General features: G+C 35.8%; 2 protein-coding genes across 2 annotated transcripts; both read right to left on the bottom strand.

Moving 5' to 3' along the window:
* Positions 1-1190: 1190 nt before the first annotated feature.
* On the bottom strand, positions 1191-3952 carry LOC109238319 (endoglucanase 9-like). Its single transcript, XM_019404753.1, has 6 exons — positions 3545-3952; positions 2963-3282; positions 2413-2877; positions 2202-2334; positions 1943-2118; positions 1191-1665 (listed from the first exon to the last, which is right to left on the bottom strand). The coding sequence occupies exons 1-6, from the start codon at positions 3915-3917 to the stop codon at positions 1273-1275; spliced, it is 1860 nt and encodes a 619-aa protein (XP_019260298.1). The 5' UTR covers positions 3918-3952; the 3' UTR covers positions 1191-1272.
* Positions 3953-9566: 5614 nt separating this feature from the next.
* Positions 9567-11881, bottom strand: LOC109238318 (pathogen-related protein-like). The gene is made up of 4 exons (XM_019404752.1): positions 11680-11881; positions 11175-11307; positions 10714-11015; positions 9567-10633 (listed from the first exon to the last, which is right to left on the bottom strand). The coding sequence occupies exons 1-4, from the start codon at positions 11815-11817 to the stop codon at positions 10499-10501; spliced, it is 708 nt and encodes a 235-aa protein (XP_019260297.1). The 5' UTR covers positions 11818-11881; the 3' UTR covers positions 9567-10498.
* Positions 11882-18372: the final 6491 nt, after the last annotated feature.

Below are 18372 nucleotides of genomic sequence, written 5' to 3'. Positions count from 1 at the left end.
CCGGTGTTAACGAGAGGCTGGAGGTTTGGAGACAGGCTCTTGAATCTAAGGGTTTCAAGCTTAGCAGGACGAAGACAGAATACCAGGAGTGTAAGTTCAGCGCTGAGCAGGGGGAAGTGGGCGTGGATGTGAGACTTGAATCACAGGTCATCCCAAGTAGAGGCAGCTTCAAGTACCTTGGGTCGGTTATCCAGGGGGGTGGGGAGATCGACGAGGATGTCACACACCGTATTGGGGTAGGATGGATGAAGTGGAGGTTAGCATCTGGAGTATTGTGTGACAAGAGAGTGCCACTGATACTCAAAGGTAAGTTATACAAAGCGGTGGTTAGACCGGCCATGATGTATGGGGCTGAGTGTTGGCCTGTTAAGAACTCACATATCCAGAAGATGAAGGTAGCAGAAATGAGGATGTTGAGGTGGATGTGCGGGGCATATTAGGCTGGATAAGATTAGGAATGATAATATTAGGGAGAAGGTGCGCGTGGCTCCCATTAATGACAAGATGCGGGAAGCGGGGCTCGGATGGTTCGGGCATGTTCAGAGGAGAAGCCCAGATGCTCCGGTAAGGAGGTGCGAACGGCTGGCTGTGGAGGGCAAGAGAAGAGGTAGAGGGCGACCTAAGAAGTATTGGGGGAGGTGATTAGGCAGGATATAGCGAGGCTCCAAATTTCCGAGGACATGACACTTGATAGGAACATGTGGAGGGCGAGTATTAGGGTTGAGGGTTAGGAGATAGTTGAGTCTTGCCTTACGTCATTACTTTGTGAGACTAGTTTGGTAGGGATATTATTTCTTTTTTGCTTTGTATCTTTCTTTTGGCTTTCATGTTGTTCCTATTTTTCCTATGATTTCTATGGTGTTACTGATATTGTCTCCTTTTGTCTTTTTGTCTTGAGCCGAGGGTCTTTCGGAAACAGCCTCTCTACTCCCTCGGGGTAGGGGTAAGGTCTACGTACACACTACCCTCCCCAGACCCCACTAGTGGGATTTCACTGGGTCGTCGTCGTCGTTGTTGTTGTTGTTGTAAACTCTCATTCTTCCAACGAAAAACAGGGTGGAGAAACCAGAGAGTATAGGAAAATGATAACAATCTGGGATGATACCCTAAACTCTAAAAATGAAAAGAAAGCGAAGAAATCATGATCTGATGTCTTTGATAGAGATTATGGTAACTATTTGTGCTTATGAACTAATAAACAAGGTCAAGAAAATGGTAAGTAGTCACTGACTTGTACACAGTAATGATCTTTTCCCTTTTCACCTAATTACTCTAAGAAAATTCTTTTACATTTTCAAACATACCACTCTTGTCTATTCCTAAATTAACTCCATTTAAATCAGAAGATCCAGTGGGAGGATCATGCAGTGCAATCAGTGCTGCTACTAGACCAGCATTACTTGTTATACTTGGCTCTGTGAACCATGGTTGAGTTCTCTCGTCCGAAAATATGTCATCTTTATTTGGTCCTGCTACCATTGCTCCCAAAATGGTATTTGGATTTTCCCTTTTCGAATACAGCCATTGATTCCCTTCTGTACATGTACATCGTTTCCCATCCCAAGGGATCGATGCAGCTCGATGGTGAACATGAACCGGATAGGTATCACCATATCCCACCACATAACTCATCTTCATAGGGTTATCTCCTAGTATGTAATTCACCTGTCACAAATAGGTATTAATTACTTACTATATTAGGCCTTCTCATCAAGGAACTATCATAGGGAATAGTATGCTCTATGTAGAGTGCCAAAGAAATGTAGATTTGTTCCGTCCAAAATGGGAATGAGCTACAGTTATAAACTTATAATCTGATGATCGAGTCAATGCCAAGATTATAAGTTCATTGCAGACTTATATGCATAGTCATTATAAGAAGGGGTAACCTTAGAAAGATACACAATTTGGTAGTTTTCAAGAATCCTTAGAAAATTGTCACCTGTGATTCGGAGAATTCTAGTAAATTATCCGATGAAAAGACAGAATTAGAGCAGCTTCTATGCGTTGTATGCAAAAGCTGGAGATAGTCACTATACAATTTGCTGAGAAAGGAAGCTGTCACAGCATACTGGAGTAATGCTACACCGGTACTTGGCTTTATAAGGATTAGTCCACCTGAAATTTCAGTAATTTTATCTCAAGTTATTACCAGCAAAAAGAATGGATAGATAAACATATGTAATTGACATTAGTTACACCTTCAGTTTTGCTGTACTTTTGATCAGAAGTAAATGAACACATGAGCAAGTCAATCTTGTTCGTCGATGATATGAACGAAGACTCATATGGATAACCAAGATCCCGGAAATACCTAATCCTTGTTAGCAGAATCTATATAACAGTTTTAAGTCTTAGATGAAATGCATAAAATAAAAGCATTAATTCTCATCAAGATTTTGGGTCAATTACCGATATAGCAGTGATCTTGTTGTTCCAATCGAAAACACCTTCATCGGAAGATACCTGTTCCTTTACAGCTGAGGCAAAGTTCTCTGTTGAATACTTGAGGTAAGTTTTGTTTCCTGTTGCAAAAAAGAGCCAAATTCCACCCCAAACCAATTCATCTTTGTAACTTGATGAGTTATGAAATTGCCTAGCTTGTCCTCCACATTCATCATTCGTCGTGTATGTTCCTTGATTCTCTGTTCTACTTGCAAGAATGAACAACTCCTCTGCTGCTTTCGCCAATTTCTCTGAAATATCCTTATCATCTTTTAACACTATTGATGCAGCTGACATTGCCGCAACCATTTCTCCTGCTAAGTCTGAGGCAGCACCAATGTCACAAACCGAAACAAATCTTGGATAACTCATGTCCTCTGGCCTTTGCCAGCAAGTTAGGTCATTCTCATTGTTTGAATTATTCCCTCCAACCTGAGAAGAATATTGAATCTTTTATTGAAAATTTTACCTAAGTATTACAAACAACTAGTCTTGAATTTAGATTCTTGATTAGTACCTGAGAGTAGATTCTGGCTGAAGTAGTAGAAGAATTAGTTGGAGGTACAAAGAGTTTAAGCAAATATAGACTACCCCATTTGATAGTATCTTTAACATGATCAAGCTCTCCAATACCATCATATTTCTCATGATATTCAATCACTGTCCAGCTCAAGAGAGTAACAGTAAAAGCTGTAGTGAAACTAAACTTTATATTATTTCCTGCATCATAAAAACCACCAACAAGGTCTGGATGCGGATGCTTCTCACTGCTATTCCCATCATTCATCCCTGAGTTCCCTCGAAATCTTATCAAACTATTCTCCACAAAAGGCCCCGCTGCACGAAAGAATAAACACAAAAAGATGATCAAACCTCAAAAGATGAAACTAGAAAATGTGTTGAAGACATTATTAAACAAATAAATAGTGCTCTCTCTAACATTTTAAACTTTTAGATGAGGTGGTCACACAGTTCGACATGATATTAGACACCTATTATCTAAAAGAATTTCCACGTACTTGCCATAATTAAGTAAATAAAAGTGTATACTTAATGTGAAATGAAAATCATAAACAGTAAAAAATTGAGAGTAGTATACATTTCTGAGCATCAAAGAAGAGAAGAGCTTTGTTAAGAGCAAGAGTGAGATTGTGTGAAGAGACATGGTGATGATTTTTTGTAGGGTAAATATGCAGGAGAAGAATAAGAACAGGTATAATGAGGATTATGACGGCTGTTACAACAACAAAGCGTTTGAAATGGATTTTATTTTTAACAATCAGGTTAAAATCAACAGATTTTGAAAATCTTGAAGGTAATGACTCAAAATTTTCATTCAAAGAAGATTTTGGAAGGAAATTGAAGTCCACTTCTATGGAGTTCCAACGACTGGCAGAAGGGAGAAGACGACCGGCCTCTGAAATTGTATGAACATATTGGACAAAATTGAGCTTTTCTTCTATTATTGACATGGTTTATTTTTTTCTAAAGAGAATGTTGCATTTGAGAAAAAAGAAATTATCATGCTGTTTTTGTGTTTTGAAATCGACATTCCCTATGCATGATGTAACTGAAAATTAGTTGTAAATTACAACCTTAATTCTCTATTTCTATTTTTGCATATATTCTTATTCTCTTGCTGCTGGCTTTGGCATCTTAGTTAGTGTTTTTCTTTTCTTTTCTTTTCCCAATCTTAATTATGAGTACTAGTTTAATGGAATTTAGAAAGTCAAAGTACTAAAAGTTTTTCTAAATATTACTAACTTTTCTTTGGCAACTCCTCTTTTTCCTACATGGCAGGACTACTGTTGGATATGAAGATAAGAATCTTGATTTTAGATTAAAGATGCTTATTTAACCCCAAGGATTCTTGTGATTTAAATAGTTTCTTTGTGAAAATACATGATTCTAACTCAGTTAAAAACTCCATTTTCTTCCGCTTTACAATCCTAACATGTCCAAATTTGTCTAGCCGAGAAACAGGGAAAGAAAAGATTTCTCTGTGAATAAAGGAGAGGGATAGGAGCAGAAGCAACTTTTATGCCAAAATTATGCTTTTCCCTTTCTGTTTGCAGGTTTGATGTTTTATACTTCAATGCCACACAACAAGGGCTGATTTGTGTGGTGTTTAATTTTTGCGTGCACAGATTACATGATTCTTTTGCGTTCCTTATACTATTGTTGTGGAATAACAAATGCTGAAAATAAAAAAAAACAAATATTTTTACGTGAAAAACACCCGGCTCAAAAGGTAAAAAAATTACGACCTACTACCCAATAGGATTTTTCCAACACTTCACTAAATCATTTAGCCAAAACAGCATTTACAAAACTCTTTGTAAACCTAAGGATTACCTCTAACCCTTTGTGGCAACTAGCCTCAGACTGTTGCAACAATTTCAAGTTAACTCTAACTTGAACACTACACTTAGAGTACCTAGTACAAATGCTTCTAAAGAAAGCTGAAAGATACAACTCAAAAGCCCTACTACAATTGAACTAGAATAAAAGACAGACATTTGGAGCTGGTTCTTCTATCTGGTTCATGTAGCTTCCGATTCGCACACTTGAATCACACAGGAATCACTTGCAAAATGCCTTGCTATTTTGCTCTCAACTCTCGTTTAACTTCAGCGTTGTGTGTGCCTATAAAATGAGAACATACTGAAATATATAGAGTTAGTAGAATAGAAAATAACTAGAGTTCTAATGCTATACTCTTCCTTGGTGGAAAGTTCTAGTTATGTTCAACCTCTAACTCTTCCCTATGATAGAGTTCTCTTTGAGTAAGGAGTTATTTTACTTATCAATTATGCAACCTTTTCGTTCAGGAGATATCAGATATAACCACTTAAGCTTATCTCCTTCATGTGCATCCCTTGTGCTCAAATCTGTCTGTGTCTGTGTATACTGTGCATGGACCTGATTCATGCTTGAGTTCCTTTGTCAATCATCGGAACAAACTTACTTAGGCCAACAAGGATATATTGCAACAAAGTCTTTCTCGAAATACCTAAATTACCTTAATTGGTGGAAGTTGAAACATTCAGCTATGTCTTCTGTGAAATGAGACTCATCCAATTCTTTAATTCTCAAATATACCAAATTGACTTGCATTGCATTGCATTGAACCCTCAATTTAACACTTGGATTCTCTGTTTCATTTGGTGGTATATTGGAAAGGTGATCTCAGGGTTCAATTCTATCATTGACTTCAGTTTTTTTATATGAAGATAAACTATTCATTTGGGTCTGGTAGTCCCAAAACTTTCTACCCAAGGGGTGATTTTTGACTTAAAATTTGGGAGTGTTAGGAGTACAAGAAAGGCAAAAAGTTCACATTTTTATTGGAGTGTTGCTGAATCAAAAGGTTGGTTTGGTAAGTTCTTGTGTTTCCTAAGCTTCTATTTGGTACCCTAAGCACTGCATGTATAAGAAACTAAATATGGTCCAATTTACCGTCTCTATGTCTACAAAACAACAATGCCTCAACAGCGAGCTAGTTGGGGTATGCTATATGAATACGAAGAATATTGATACAGGTCTAAACAGAATGACATATGGTTACTGCGTATTCATACAGAAAGAATATTGGATTGATACGGGTCTAAATGGAGCAGCATGGTTAATGAGGAAGGAAAATTGGTAAGAAAAGAGAAGCTTTAACTAATGATATTTTATACTTTTTTCGAATGTACTGTTTACTCTAGAATTGTTAAGAGACCGAAATATTTGTGTAATTTAATTGTTGCAATCAGCTGAGATATCTCTTTCCTTCGAGTGATTGGTTTTTGCAGTGCTTGCTCTTTTCACTCCCTTTTTTCTTTCCATTTGTGGAGTTTCAGGCACTACAGATTGCTTAATGATTTGCATATAATATTGGTGACCTTTATCTCTTTCCTGTGGCATTCTTTTTCAATTGCACTGTTGAAATGTAGTATCATTTTTATGATATTATGCGAGTTCATTACTCAAATGATCACTCAACTATCCCAAATTATCTCCTAAGTCACTTTTCTTTCGTTTGTAACAACAAAGTCACTGAACTATGCCTATTGCACTCAGAAAGTCACTCAACTAGATTTTCCAAATTTTGAATTGCCAAATACCTATTTTACCCTCTAAATTATAAATATTTATCTTCTTTTTATTTATTTAAACTTTTTAATATTATGATTTTTCCTTTTTTAATTTATATTATGGACTTACATATAGAATAAATAAATGTCATTTATAAATTTAAAAAATAAAAAGTATTTAAGCATATATAATGCTGGAATAGAGGGTAAAATAGGTATTTGGCAAGTAAGCCTCATCGGTATTTTACAGAAAATCGGACAGAGTTTCCCCTGTTTTTGGACTATCCCAAAAATAAACCTGTCTTAGAAATCAACAACCAAACATCCTAATATCATACCAACAATTGACAACCAATCAATCAACCAAAATGAGTCTCCACCATTACTACTCAACCCACTAACAACCGGAAATACTAATTTATCTCCAACCTTGATAATAAAGAACGATACTCAACAAAAGACTAATAGCAAAATAATACTCATGAAACTAAAAGAATGACTATGGAGCGACTCTAAGAATTCAAAGAAAAGACTATAACAATTGATAAACATCTCCGCCCACGTGAACAAGTGCGAGGCTCACCAAGAATTCTCAACCTGTACACTCTAATTAACGAAATCCTCGCCTGCGTCAACTGTTGTCTCTGTAAAAAAAAAAATTAGCGGGGAATGAGTCGCTAGCTCAGTGAGTAATAACACTTAACCATAACCGTTTTTATTTGGGGACAAGTCAGAAACATGCTAGTATTTCAAAGAGAAAATAACATAAAAATGCCCTTTCAGAAATAATAAACAATTTTAGTCTCATCATGCTTTTCTTGTAGTATAATACATTTAACAATTCAGTAATAAGCTCGGTAACCACTGTATAATATCAATATTCATATTTGGGAGGTTTCAATGAACGGATCATGTAATCGGTATAACTGTGGACTTCTTTGCAAGAAGTCATATATAACGGTAGTCCCTACTCGAGGGAAATCGGTAACGGTATGCTAGTTCTACCTTCCCACTAGCGAGGGCTATAACTGTACTCTGTAATCGGTAAATACAAGGTGCACCAGGTCTAACGAACCCGCCGTTAGCTACGAGATCCTTCAATGTCTACTCCCATTTATACTTGTCTCTCTAATTCATATATACTCGTAGAAACTATTTTAAAACAATATAGGGCATTTCGGTTCTTATCAAATCATATAATTTCCTTTCGATAACAGTAAATTCAAGTAACGGTAAAACATATCTAGTAACAACGAAAATATTTAAAACCACGGTATGCATCTCAAATAACTATTTCGGTATCATATCGAGTAAAAGACTTGTCCCACATGCAACTCAAAATAATCGGTAACATATTCATATTAAAAATCATGTGTAAATCATGCAAGTTATGAAAACACAAATTGCGATAAGATTACTACTCACAGTACTCGTGCCGAAATATCAAATGCTTTACCTCGAGCAATTCGTACAAATTCCTCCAATCAATCTATAATTTACATGATATTGATATCATGAGCCAATTCCTTGGAGTCTGATCACTCATATATATATATTTTAAAATTACTTAATGTAAGAGTACGTGAATTAAAATGGAGATAACCTATTTCTATTTTTGTCCTTATTTTTATGATACTACCACCTCTAAGGCACAAGGTTTGATTTTCTTATTTGAAAAAAAATATCCTTTGGTGCAAAAATTTGATAATTTCTTCTCTGGAATTCATGAAGACAAGAACTCTGCTACAAGTACCTTGGCTATAGAAATTCCATAAGTCATTCATTCTATTCCCTTTTCTTATGTCTACTTATAATTAACTAACCAACCAATAAAGGATAGATTATAAATTGAGTAATAAGGAAGAGAATCTGAAACAAATTATCTAAGGTAAGTAGAATATCAAAATACCTTGTTCTTCTTCACGGAAGGAAAATCAATGGTGGACGACGAATTACTTGAACCAAGAAATTCCCAAAGTTGGCCTCAAACTATGGAAATCAGATCCTATGCGCCAATATCTTCTCTTGGTTAACAAATTTTTTTTTTCACGTTCTACTGCTTAGTGCGAAGCACTCCTCTCCGAATTTGTTTTTGACTCCTTATGTTTGCAGAACTCTTACCTCTGTTAGGTTTATTCTCATGGGCTGATTCGGCCCTCTCGTTTTAGTTATTCTAATTTGTTTTTTTTTTTGGTTTGTTAAATGACCAGTATGTCCTTGTTTGAAATTTATGGGGTATTACAATACTAAAAAATTAATTAGAATTATTTGTTCGTAATAATAATTTTAGTATTAACAACAAAAATTCAAAAATGTATTTACACAATTCAGAATGAAAGAAAATAAAGGTTGTAAAATATATATTTCATGCACGTAAAAATAATTATTTAAATAAATATATTTTTATAATATACATTATATATTCTTGAAAATTATGCTCAATTATATTAATATATTTCTACCAACTTTCCAACGATACAAAGTTATGTCACCGGAAAGCAGGGGGACTATCTGTATACGGTAAAATATGCTATGTTAAGTCGTGCATGGAATCAAAAGGTTGGTTTACTGTAAAGAGGCAGGGAACTCACTGAAGAATATGCAGGATACAATTTTGAGAATCTTCTCTTCAGTGTTTGTAGGTTCAGGGAGCTTATTGGCACATATCCGCGCAATATACTGTAAAGCTTCTATGTTTTACCCACATCTCTAGTATACTTGATGCCTTTGCCTATAAATGCTCCATAAGTCTCAGAAACATTAATGATTGCCTTTCCTTGTGCTTATTCGACATTTCAAGAGAATGGTGCACTAGTGTGAAGAGGTGGATCTAGAATCGCGTGTTTTACTTTAGTCTCTTACCATGAACTCACTACATTTTAAAAATTATATATCAATGCCAGTTTTAAAATTTTTGGTAATTTTCACGTATATATCAATGCCCTGTGCCAAAAATAAGTCCGTCTGAAGTGGGATTTGAACCACCATTTTTACTCGTAGAGGTGCACCCAATAATAATTGCACCATATGAGTCTTTGAGCATGGGTGCACTCACATATATTTAAGTAATTTTGAAAAAATATAACATAATTATACATCGTTTAGGGAGAGGAGTATGGGTTCGCGTGAACCCATACCCTTAGGCCTAGATTCGCCCCTGGACATAACATAGCAGGTAAGAGTCAAGGTAACACACCTCTATTAGCTATTGCTTTCTCTTCATCAAAGTCAACATACAACATCATTTCGAACAATCCCGGTACTATTACTACTGTGCTTCCATATGTAACTAAAACTGAAACAGGCAAGGATCAATCTTTGTGGTCACGCATTTTAGCCGTGGAATCTGATGTTCGCGTCAGCGTAGGCTATCTACATTACCCCTCCCCTTTGGGGTGGGGCCTTTCTTCCCTTTAGGTAGGAGATATCGAAAAAGACTAGATGTTTTATTTAGCTTATAAAGAGAAACTGAACTATCAAAAGTTGATGCTCGGATTGTGCTGTATAATAATCAAAACAAGCTTTTCTAGAGTGTAGGTTCTGGTAATATGTAGCAAGAAATCTTATCTTGGGAATCTGAAACACTAATCTCCTGTATCTTCTCCTGGCCTTTCAGAATCTTATATTAATCATCACGTAATGTAAAATGCTTTGGTGTACACTTCACATTGTTGCTTCCATATTTGTTAATGTATTTTCTATATATCTTTGGGCTATATGCTACTATAATTGTAGCTTTGTACCATATAACTAGTTATATTTCCCTTTTACTACCTATTGTATTGCTAGTGTTGTATCTCTTGAATGCCTCAAATTAAAGTTGTTTCTCCATTGTCTGCTTGCTATATTCCTAGTTGTTGATTTGTGATTGTGTGAATGTTAAATTTCTGTGAGTAGAGAATGACCCTTTCGTTTGTCCGGACGCTTCAAAATGATGTTTCCAAAAAATAAGCAGCAGTTGCTGGTTTTGCATCTTATTTCATCAAAGGACATTTTGAAGCAGCCAATGCCAATTCACCATTGCTTTCTCCTTTCACAAGGCCTCCAAGCAATTCTCCTCTATCAAAGAACATCTCTGCCTTAACAATCTTGTTACTCTCTTTCTCCAACTGTTTCAACAATCATTTAATTAATTAAAACAGAATTAAGAAAGAAATAATTGAAAAGGAAGATGATTTCTGGTAAGTACTTCAAAAATGCCAATCCCAAAGAGCTCTACAAGTCCTCCAGTAGCAGCATGTCCTTTAAATGGACCTTCCATGTAACCCCAATGCCTAAACTTGTACACTATTTCTGGTGGTCCTGAATAAACATGAAGGATTTCAATCGCGAATCCTCGTAAAAATATGGATCTGAAAACTTTCTGTGATGATTCAAATGTTTCCTCATCAGGATTGTAGAGTCGAAGATTCTGTGGCAATGATGTTTGGAGGAATATGTTATAGCTACCACCGAGCTTTGCAGATTCTACCGGTGTCAACCCTTTCCTGCCTATTAAATTCTTTATACTGTCAGTCAGTGTATAAATTCATAAGGAACAAGGAGAAGAAAATCACACCTACCCCTTCTCCTCACAGACAATATAGTGCTCAATAAAGTGTTACAATTAGGTACTACTTACTATTTTAACAATAAGAGAAACAAGTATACCATTGACACAAATGTTGAACTTAGTTGGATCAACAGTTTTGAAGTCATTAGGATCTGCCTTGTGGACTATTTCCATTTCCCAAGTCTTCAACAGCCTCTGCACTTTCTCTTCAACTGATCCTTCAGGCCATACCTAAGTAGTAAAGAGGTAAATCCACTTTCTATTATACTCCATCCGGCCGTGACTAATTTACCTTGGGCACACCCACTTAAGGAAATACTAAATTCTAGACAAAAATAGTCCCTTAATTAAATATTGCAGCATAATTTAATGTGAGAAGTAAAAGACTTTTTAGGGATACGTACATAAGATTAATTTTGGTGAAAAACCAATTAATTTTTTTATTGATTTTATAAATGGACACTTATTTTAGACCAAAATAAAAAGGTAAATTGATCACTTATTGTGGACACGAGGGATGAGTAATCATCTTAAATCTCGAGACATGCATTCTTAGAATCAATCAAAAGAGTTTCGAAGATGTATTGAAAAAAGAGAAGATACATGAGTTCTTTCTTGTTCAAAGAGCTTATCGACAACATCATAGGTAGGAGGGCCATTTCTCCATTTGGTGTTCTTAACCTCTTCTTCACTCAAGTAGTCTCTGTATTTGTCTCCCCCTCCTACTAAACTAATTGCCATTTTGTTTTGATACTAACTAGGAAGCCTTGAGAGGGGTTTTTATATGATCACAAAGCTAACCTACGACAAATCTTGGCTTCAAATTAGTCAACTAGAAAAACATATTTTATTATGGAAGTATCGTGGAAATAACATGTGGAGTTCAATATAGGATATTTTATGGATTTAATACCTCCAAGTAAAATATTCTCCACCAGTACTAGATTGACTTTTCCATCATTTACTTTTACATACCTAAGTTTTAGTAGTTGTCTTCTTACAATGAAACTTCACAACATTATGTTCTTCCGGCGGTAAGTGGCAGAGCCAGGATTTTCATTAAGGGGAGTCAAAATATAAATAAATAAACTCACCAAGAAGTCAAGGGGTGTCACTACATAGTATAGATACATATTTTTTTAAAATTACCGAGTTATACAGTATAATTTTCCGGCGAAGGGGATGCATGTGGCTCCGCCACTGCCGGCGGTCCCATACTATTGTTGTTCGCCCATTTAAGATCCTTTTTTGGAAGGCAAAAAAAAAAAAAGAAGAGGAAAACTAGCTGGATAATTGTGGTATGAGATATGGTAACACTATGATTCAATTATGATCTTATAACCACTAAAACTGCACGATATCATGCTTTACTGAAACAAAGACGCTCCACATTAGTGAAAATCTCCCGCTGAACACATTATAAGAATTAAATAACAGTGAAATCAAAGTGCCACTATTATAAATGGCAAACATTAGTTAGACGGGCTTAATGTCGATTTCTTTTTACTAGCATCCCGTATTTACTTTTGAGTAGACAATTTAAATTAAAGCGAGAATACAAATCATTTAACTGTGGTTAAAGAATCAAAATCTGCAAGGTACATGTTTCGTTTTCAAGTGAATAGTTCAATCATCCATGTCATAGATAAGCAAGTCAGGCAAGCTCCAATAAGTGAACAGATAGCCATTTTTAGAGATGCTATTTGGAGATTAGCCAGTTCTTTATTTTGTCCTGAAATTTTAAACTAAAAATCTCTAGACAATTCAGGATATTTTTTTCCCGAAAAATTAAAGTGAAATTCAGTACACACCGAGCTACCTGGTATTATTTCTACTTTATTTTTCACTTCTTAGGTTGGAGGCCGACAAGTCCCCTCCGTAATTGCATCCGGATGTTAAAATAAAGAAATTAGATGAAGATGACCAGTTTGAATAAAGGAAGGTTCATCGCACCTATTTGTGAATTTCCCATAATCCAAAAAATGATAAAAAGGGGTAGGTGATTAACTAGGAGTATCTAGCCCTGCGATATGTCTGCATGTATCATTTTTCATTTCATTTAAAGATTATTTTCAACTTCACACAATTGACTCGATCCAAAACCAACTAGCTATTATGATACTTAATCCAACCTGTTAGGTAAGCCAATTAACGATTAATCAATTCAAATGAGATTCATTAAGAGAAGTAATGATAATACAACTGAACTTATATACAAAGAATTCCCAAGGACTAGTAATATAAATCATGAGTTTCTAAGATTTAGAGTCTACAAAGCTGGTATGAAATAAATACATCATCTGTTTGAAATATGCATGAACAGATTAATAATTCTAAAGCTACCAAGAACAAGAGGCAGCTATGACCGGAATGCAGGTACGTCTGCAATGCTAGCTCCCTCCATACACAGGAACGTCAGCATCCAAAATCTGCATGCAAGGTGCAGAAGAGTAGTATGAGTACAACCGATCCCATGTACTCAATAAGTAACAAACCTAACCTTAGGTTGAAAGTAGTGACGAGCTTGGACAAAGGTCAGAGTCCAACACCAACAGCCATGTACAACTCATAACAATGTAACTAAAGCAGTACAAGTAATAACTCAAAGATATAATGCTCAGCTCGTTCACGGTTCCGGAAAATAGGCATGTTTTCCAAGTATAACAGTAAAACCCAAATCTTTTACCGAAATCACCAAAATATGAGTAAATCTGAAAAAGTGTGATTTTTCTCAAAAACTTTCAACAACTGGTAAGATGTTTCATTATCAGATGGCATGAGGAAAGTACATCTCTATGCCTACATGTCAATATATATGTGAAGTCATGAATGTCACAATGCCGTACAGCACGAGGAAAGGCATCTCAATGCCTACATGCCCAGTATGCATACCAACTGTAATGCAACACAGTGATAAAACCATATGCATACTCTCGGAGTATCAATTCGCTCAGTCCTCCCAGTCACTCAGTCCACACAGTCACTCAGTCCGCCCAATCACTCGGCACTCATTCTCGGTACTCACAGTCGGCACTCGCGCTCACACTCAATAGGTACCTGCGTTCAATGCTGGTAAGTCAGGCTCCGGAGGGACGGATGCTGCCCAAGCACTAATATAAGCCAATCATGGTCATGAATCAATAAAGCTTGCTGCGGCGTGCAACCCGATCTCATAAACATCCTCACAATCAAGCCCTCAGCCTCACTCAGACATCAATCTCTCCAGTCTCTCGTCCTCCAAAATCTCATGCCAATCGACCGAAATAATGATAATATGATGTGAGAAAAATGATAACAAAGACTGAGATACGATATGCAATGAATGAGTATGACTGAGTATGTAATTACAACTTAAGCAAATAACTCAACAGCAGAAATGATCTCAGTGGGTCCCAACAGGATAAACATATAGCCTAAATATGGTTTTTAACATGAATCACAACTCAATTACTCTAGCACGTAGAAATTTCTTGGATAAAGACAAGATTAGGCAACTACACAGTACCACATAATCAACCGAGTCATAATTCATATGGTGCACGCCCACACGCCAGTCACCTAGCATGTGCGTCACCTCAACACCATACACATAACACGCATACTCGGGGTTCATACCCTCAACACCAAGTTTAGAAGTGTTACTTGCCTCGAACAAGCCAAATCCAATTTGCATCACGGTATCCCTCAATCACCGCATGATTATTACTGTAATGCAATGAAAAGTCTTGGGTATGTTTTAAATATCCCAAATTTGTTTCATCTCCATCTAGTGAGATTGACCTGGATTACTTGTGTATCGACTCAATTTACTTATAGCACAAGCTATATCTGATCAAGTACAATTCATGATATGCATTAAACATCACAAAACACGAGCATAATCCAATTGTAATATACTTTGTCCTTTGTTCTTTGCAAGTGCAAGATTCACGCCAATTGGAGTCTTTGCAACTTTAAAATCTAAGTGCTTGAATTTTTCAAGTAATGTTTTAATGTAATGAGATTGTGACAATGCCATACCTTGAGGAGTTTTATGCATCTTAATACCTAGAATTAAATTTGCAACTCCCAAGTCTTTCATATCAAACTTGCTAGATAGCATACGCTTAGTCGCATTTATGTTGGCAATGTCATTACTCATTATCAGCATATCATCCAACAATGACTATGTGATTTGTAACATTTTTAATACACACACATTTATCACATTCATTTCTCTTAAAACCATTTGACAATATTGTTTGATCAAATTTCGCATGCCCCATTCTTTGGGTGCTTATTTTAGTTCGTAAAGCTACTTAACAAGTATACATACCTTCTTTTCTTTACTTGGAACCACAAACCCTTCAGGTTGTTCCATGTAAATTTCTTCCTCCAAATCTCCATTTAAGAATGATGCTTTAACATCCATTTGATGAATTTCAAGACTATATACCGCAGCTAATGCTACTAACGTTCGTATGGATGTAATTCTTGTAACTGGAGAGTATGTATCAAAATAGTCAAGATCTTGTCGTTGTCTATACCCTTTGACCACAAGTCTTTTCTTATATTTGTCAATTGTACCATCATCTTTCATTTTCCTCTTAAAATCAATTTAGAACCTAACGGTTTATTTTCTGGAGGAAGATTAACCAATTTCTCATGTATGGTTGTTCACTATGGATTCTATTCTACTATTGACTGTCTCTTTCCACAATAGTGATTTGGAAGAAGACATAGCTTCTTTAAATGTTCGAGGTTCATTTTCCATAAAAATGTCAAAAAATCTTGTCCAAATGAAGTACACGTTCTTCGACGTTTACTACGTCTTGGATCTTCCTAATTATACGTTTTTGTTTCTTCCCGAGGTCGGTTAGACCTTTACCAATCGACTAATGTTTTTTTATACGGATATATATTTTCGAAAAATTCAGCATTATTTGATTCTATAACCGTATTATTATGAATGTCGGGATTTTATGATTTATGAACCAGAAATCGATATGCTTTATATTCTATGAAAACACAATCAACAGTTTTCGGTCCTATCTTTGCCCTTTTGGGTTTAGAAAATTGCACTTTTGCCAAACACCTCCACACTTTAAAATAATTTAAGTTGGGTTTTCTTCCTTTCCATTTTTCATATGGAATAGATTGAGTTTTGCTATGGCGTACTCGGTTTAGTATCCGATTAGAAGTAAGAATGGCTTCCCCGCACAAGTTCTGTGGCAAACCAGAATTTATCAACAAAGCGTTCATCATCTCCTTTAATAATCGATTCTTTATTTCAGTATTGGATTGGGGCGTGCAAGGGGTCGTTGTTTGATGAATAATTCCATATTCTAAACATATTTCTTCAAAAGGAGATTTATATTCACCACCCTTATCATTTCTTATCATTTTTATTTTCTTGTTAAGTTGTGTTTAAACTTCATTTGTATTGCTTGAATGCATCTATAGCTTCATCTTTACTATTAAGTAAGTAAACATAGCAATATCAAGTACTGTCGTCAATAAAAGTTATGAAATACTTCTTTCCACCGTGAGATGGTATTGACTTCATGTCGTAAATATTTGTGTGAATTAAGTCTAAAGGATTTGAATTTCTCTCAACTGACTTATAAGGATGTTTAACATACATAGATTCTACACATATTTGACATTTGATTTGTCGCATTCAAACTTAGGCAATATTTTCTAAATTAATTATTTTTCACAAGGTTTTATAATTGACATGTGCCAAATGTATATGCCATAAATCATTTGACTCAAGTAAGTATGAAGAAGCTGAAATTTTATTATTGTCAACAACCATTACATTTAGTTTGAAAACACCCACAGTAAGGTAACATTTTCCTATGTACATCTCGTTCATACTTATTACTACTTTGTCCAAAACAAACACACACTTAAACCCGTACTTGACGAGAAGTGAAATAGAAACTAAGTTCTTTCTTATTTCAAGAACATGAAAAATGTTGTTCAACGTAACCACCTTGCTAGAGGTCATCTTCTGGAATATCTTTTCATAACCTTCAATTTTAGCCATTGCAGAATTTCCCATAAAAATGGTCTCGTCGGGTCCAACGGGAGCATATGAAGCAAATGCTTCTTTAACAGCACAAACATGACGGGTGGCTCCAGAATCAATCCACCACTCCTTAGGATTTCACAATAAGTTGCATTCAGATAACATAGTGCACAAGTCATCAATATCATCATTTGTTTAAATCATATTTGCTTGGCCCTTTCTCTTCTCTTTCTTTGGAACACGACATTCTGTAGCTTTGGGTCCAAGCTTTCCACAATTGTGGCAGTTTCCCTTGAATTTCTTCTTGCTAGGCTAGTTCTTTGGTCCAGAAAACTTCTTTCTCTTTTTCGGATTAGTTTGAGCAGTCTCAACAATATTTGCTCCCATAATTATTGAGTCTCCACGTGTCTTCTTTTCTGCAGCTTTATTGTCCTCTTCGATCCTACATCGAACGATGAGATCTCGAGTTTTATCTCCTTGCGCTTGTATTTAAAGTAGTTCTTAAAGACCCTCCATAAAGGAGACAACTTCTCAATCATTGCTGCAACTTGAAATGCCTTTTTTGTCACGATCCGAGTTCGCCCTCCGTGAACTGTCATCACGGCACCTAGTCTCTACGACTAGGTAAGCCTAACAATTTGCGGAAAAAGGAAAACGAAAGATAAAACTAACAAAAAACTGCGGAATAACATAAATAAACGTTTAGAATGCCGCTTGGCATACACAAATCTAAACTCTCAAACTGAATCAACTCCCAAAACCCGAAATCTCATGAAATCACAAGCTGAGAATGTTTACATAAAGTTCTAACTCCAGAATATCTAGTCAACGGAGAGTACAGAAGACCTAAAGCTAACAGAAAGAGATAGAGAGAGAAGAGACTCCTCGGTCTGCGGACGAGGCAGATATACCTCAAAGTCTCCGAAAGTCGCCTCGTCTCGCTAACGATATGGCTGAGCAGATGAACATGGATCTGCACACGGAAAATATGTGCAGGAAAGGGCATGAGTACACCACGGCAGTACCCAATAAGTGCCAAGCCTAACCTCGGTCGAGTAGTGATGAAGAAGGTCAAGGCCCTACCGGATATATATATATATATATATATATATATATATATATATATATATATATATATATATATATATATATATATATATATATATATAAAAGGAAATGAAACAGTATAAAGCAACATAGGGTAATAAGAATAACAACAACTACAACAGAGATAAAATCACAGAAAGAAGATAGCTTTACACAGAGATAGCAACCGGGGATCT

The sequence above is a fragment of the Nicotiana attenuata genome, unplaced genomic scaffold (genome assembly GCF_001879085.1).
Source record: "Nicotiana attenuata strain UT unplaced genomic scaffold, NIATTr2, whole genome shotgun sequence".
Taxonomy (NCBI): Eukaryota; Viridiplantae; Streptophyta; class Magnoliopsida; order Solanales; family Solanaceae; genus Nicotiana; species Nicotiana attenuata.
Note: the sequence above shows the minus strand (reverse complement) of the source record. Positions and strands in the feature narration are given on the sequence as shown.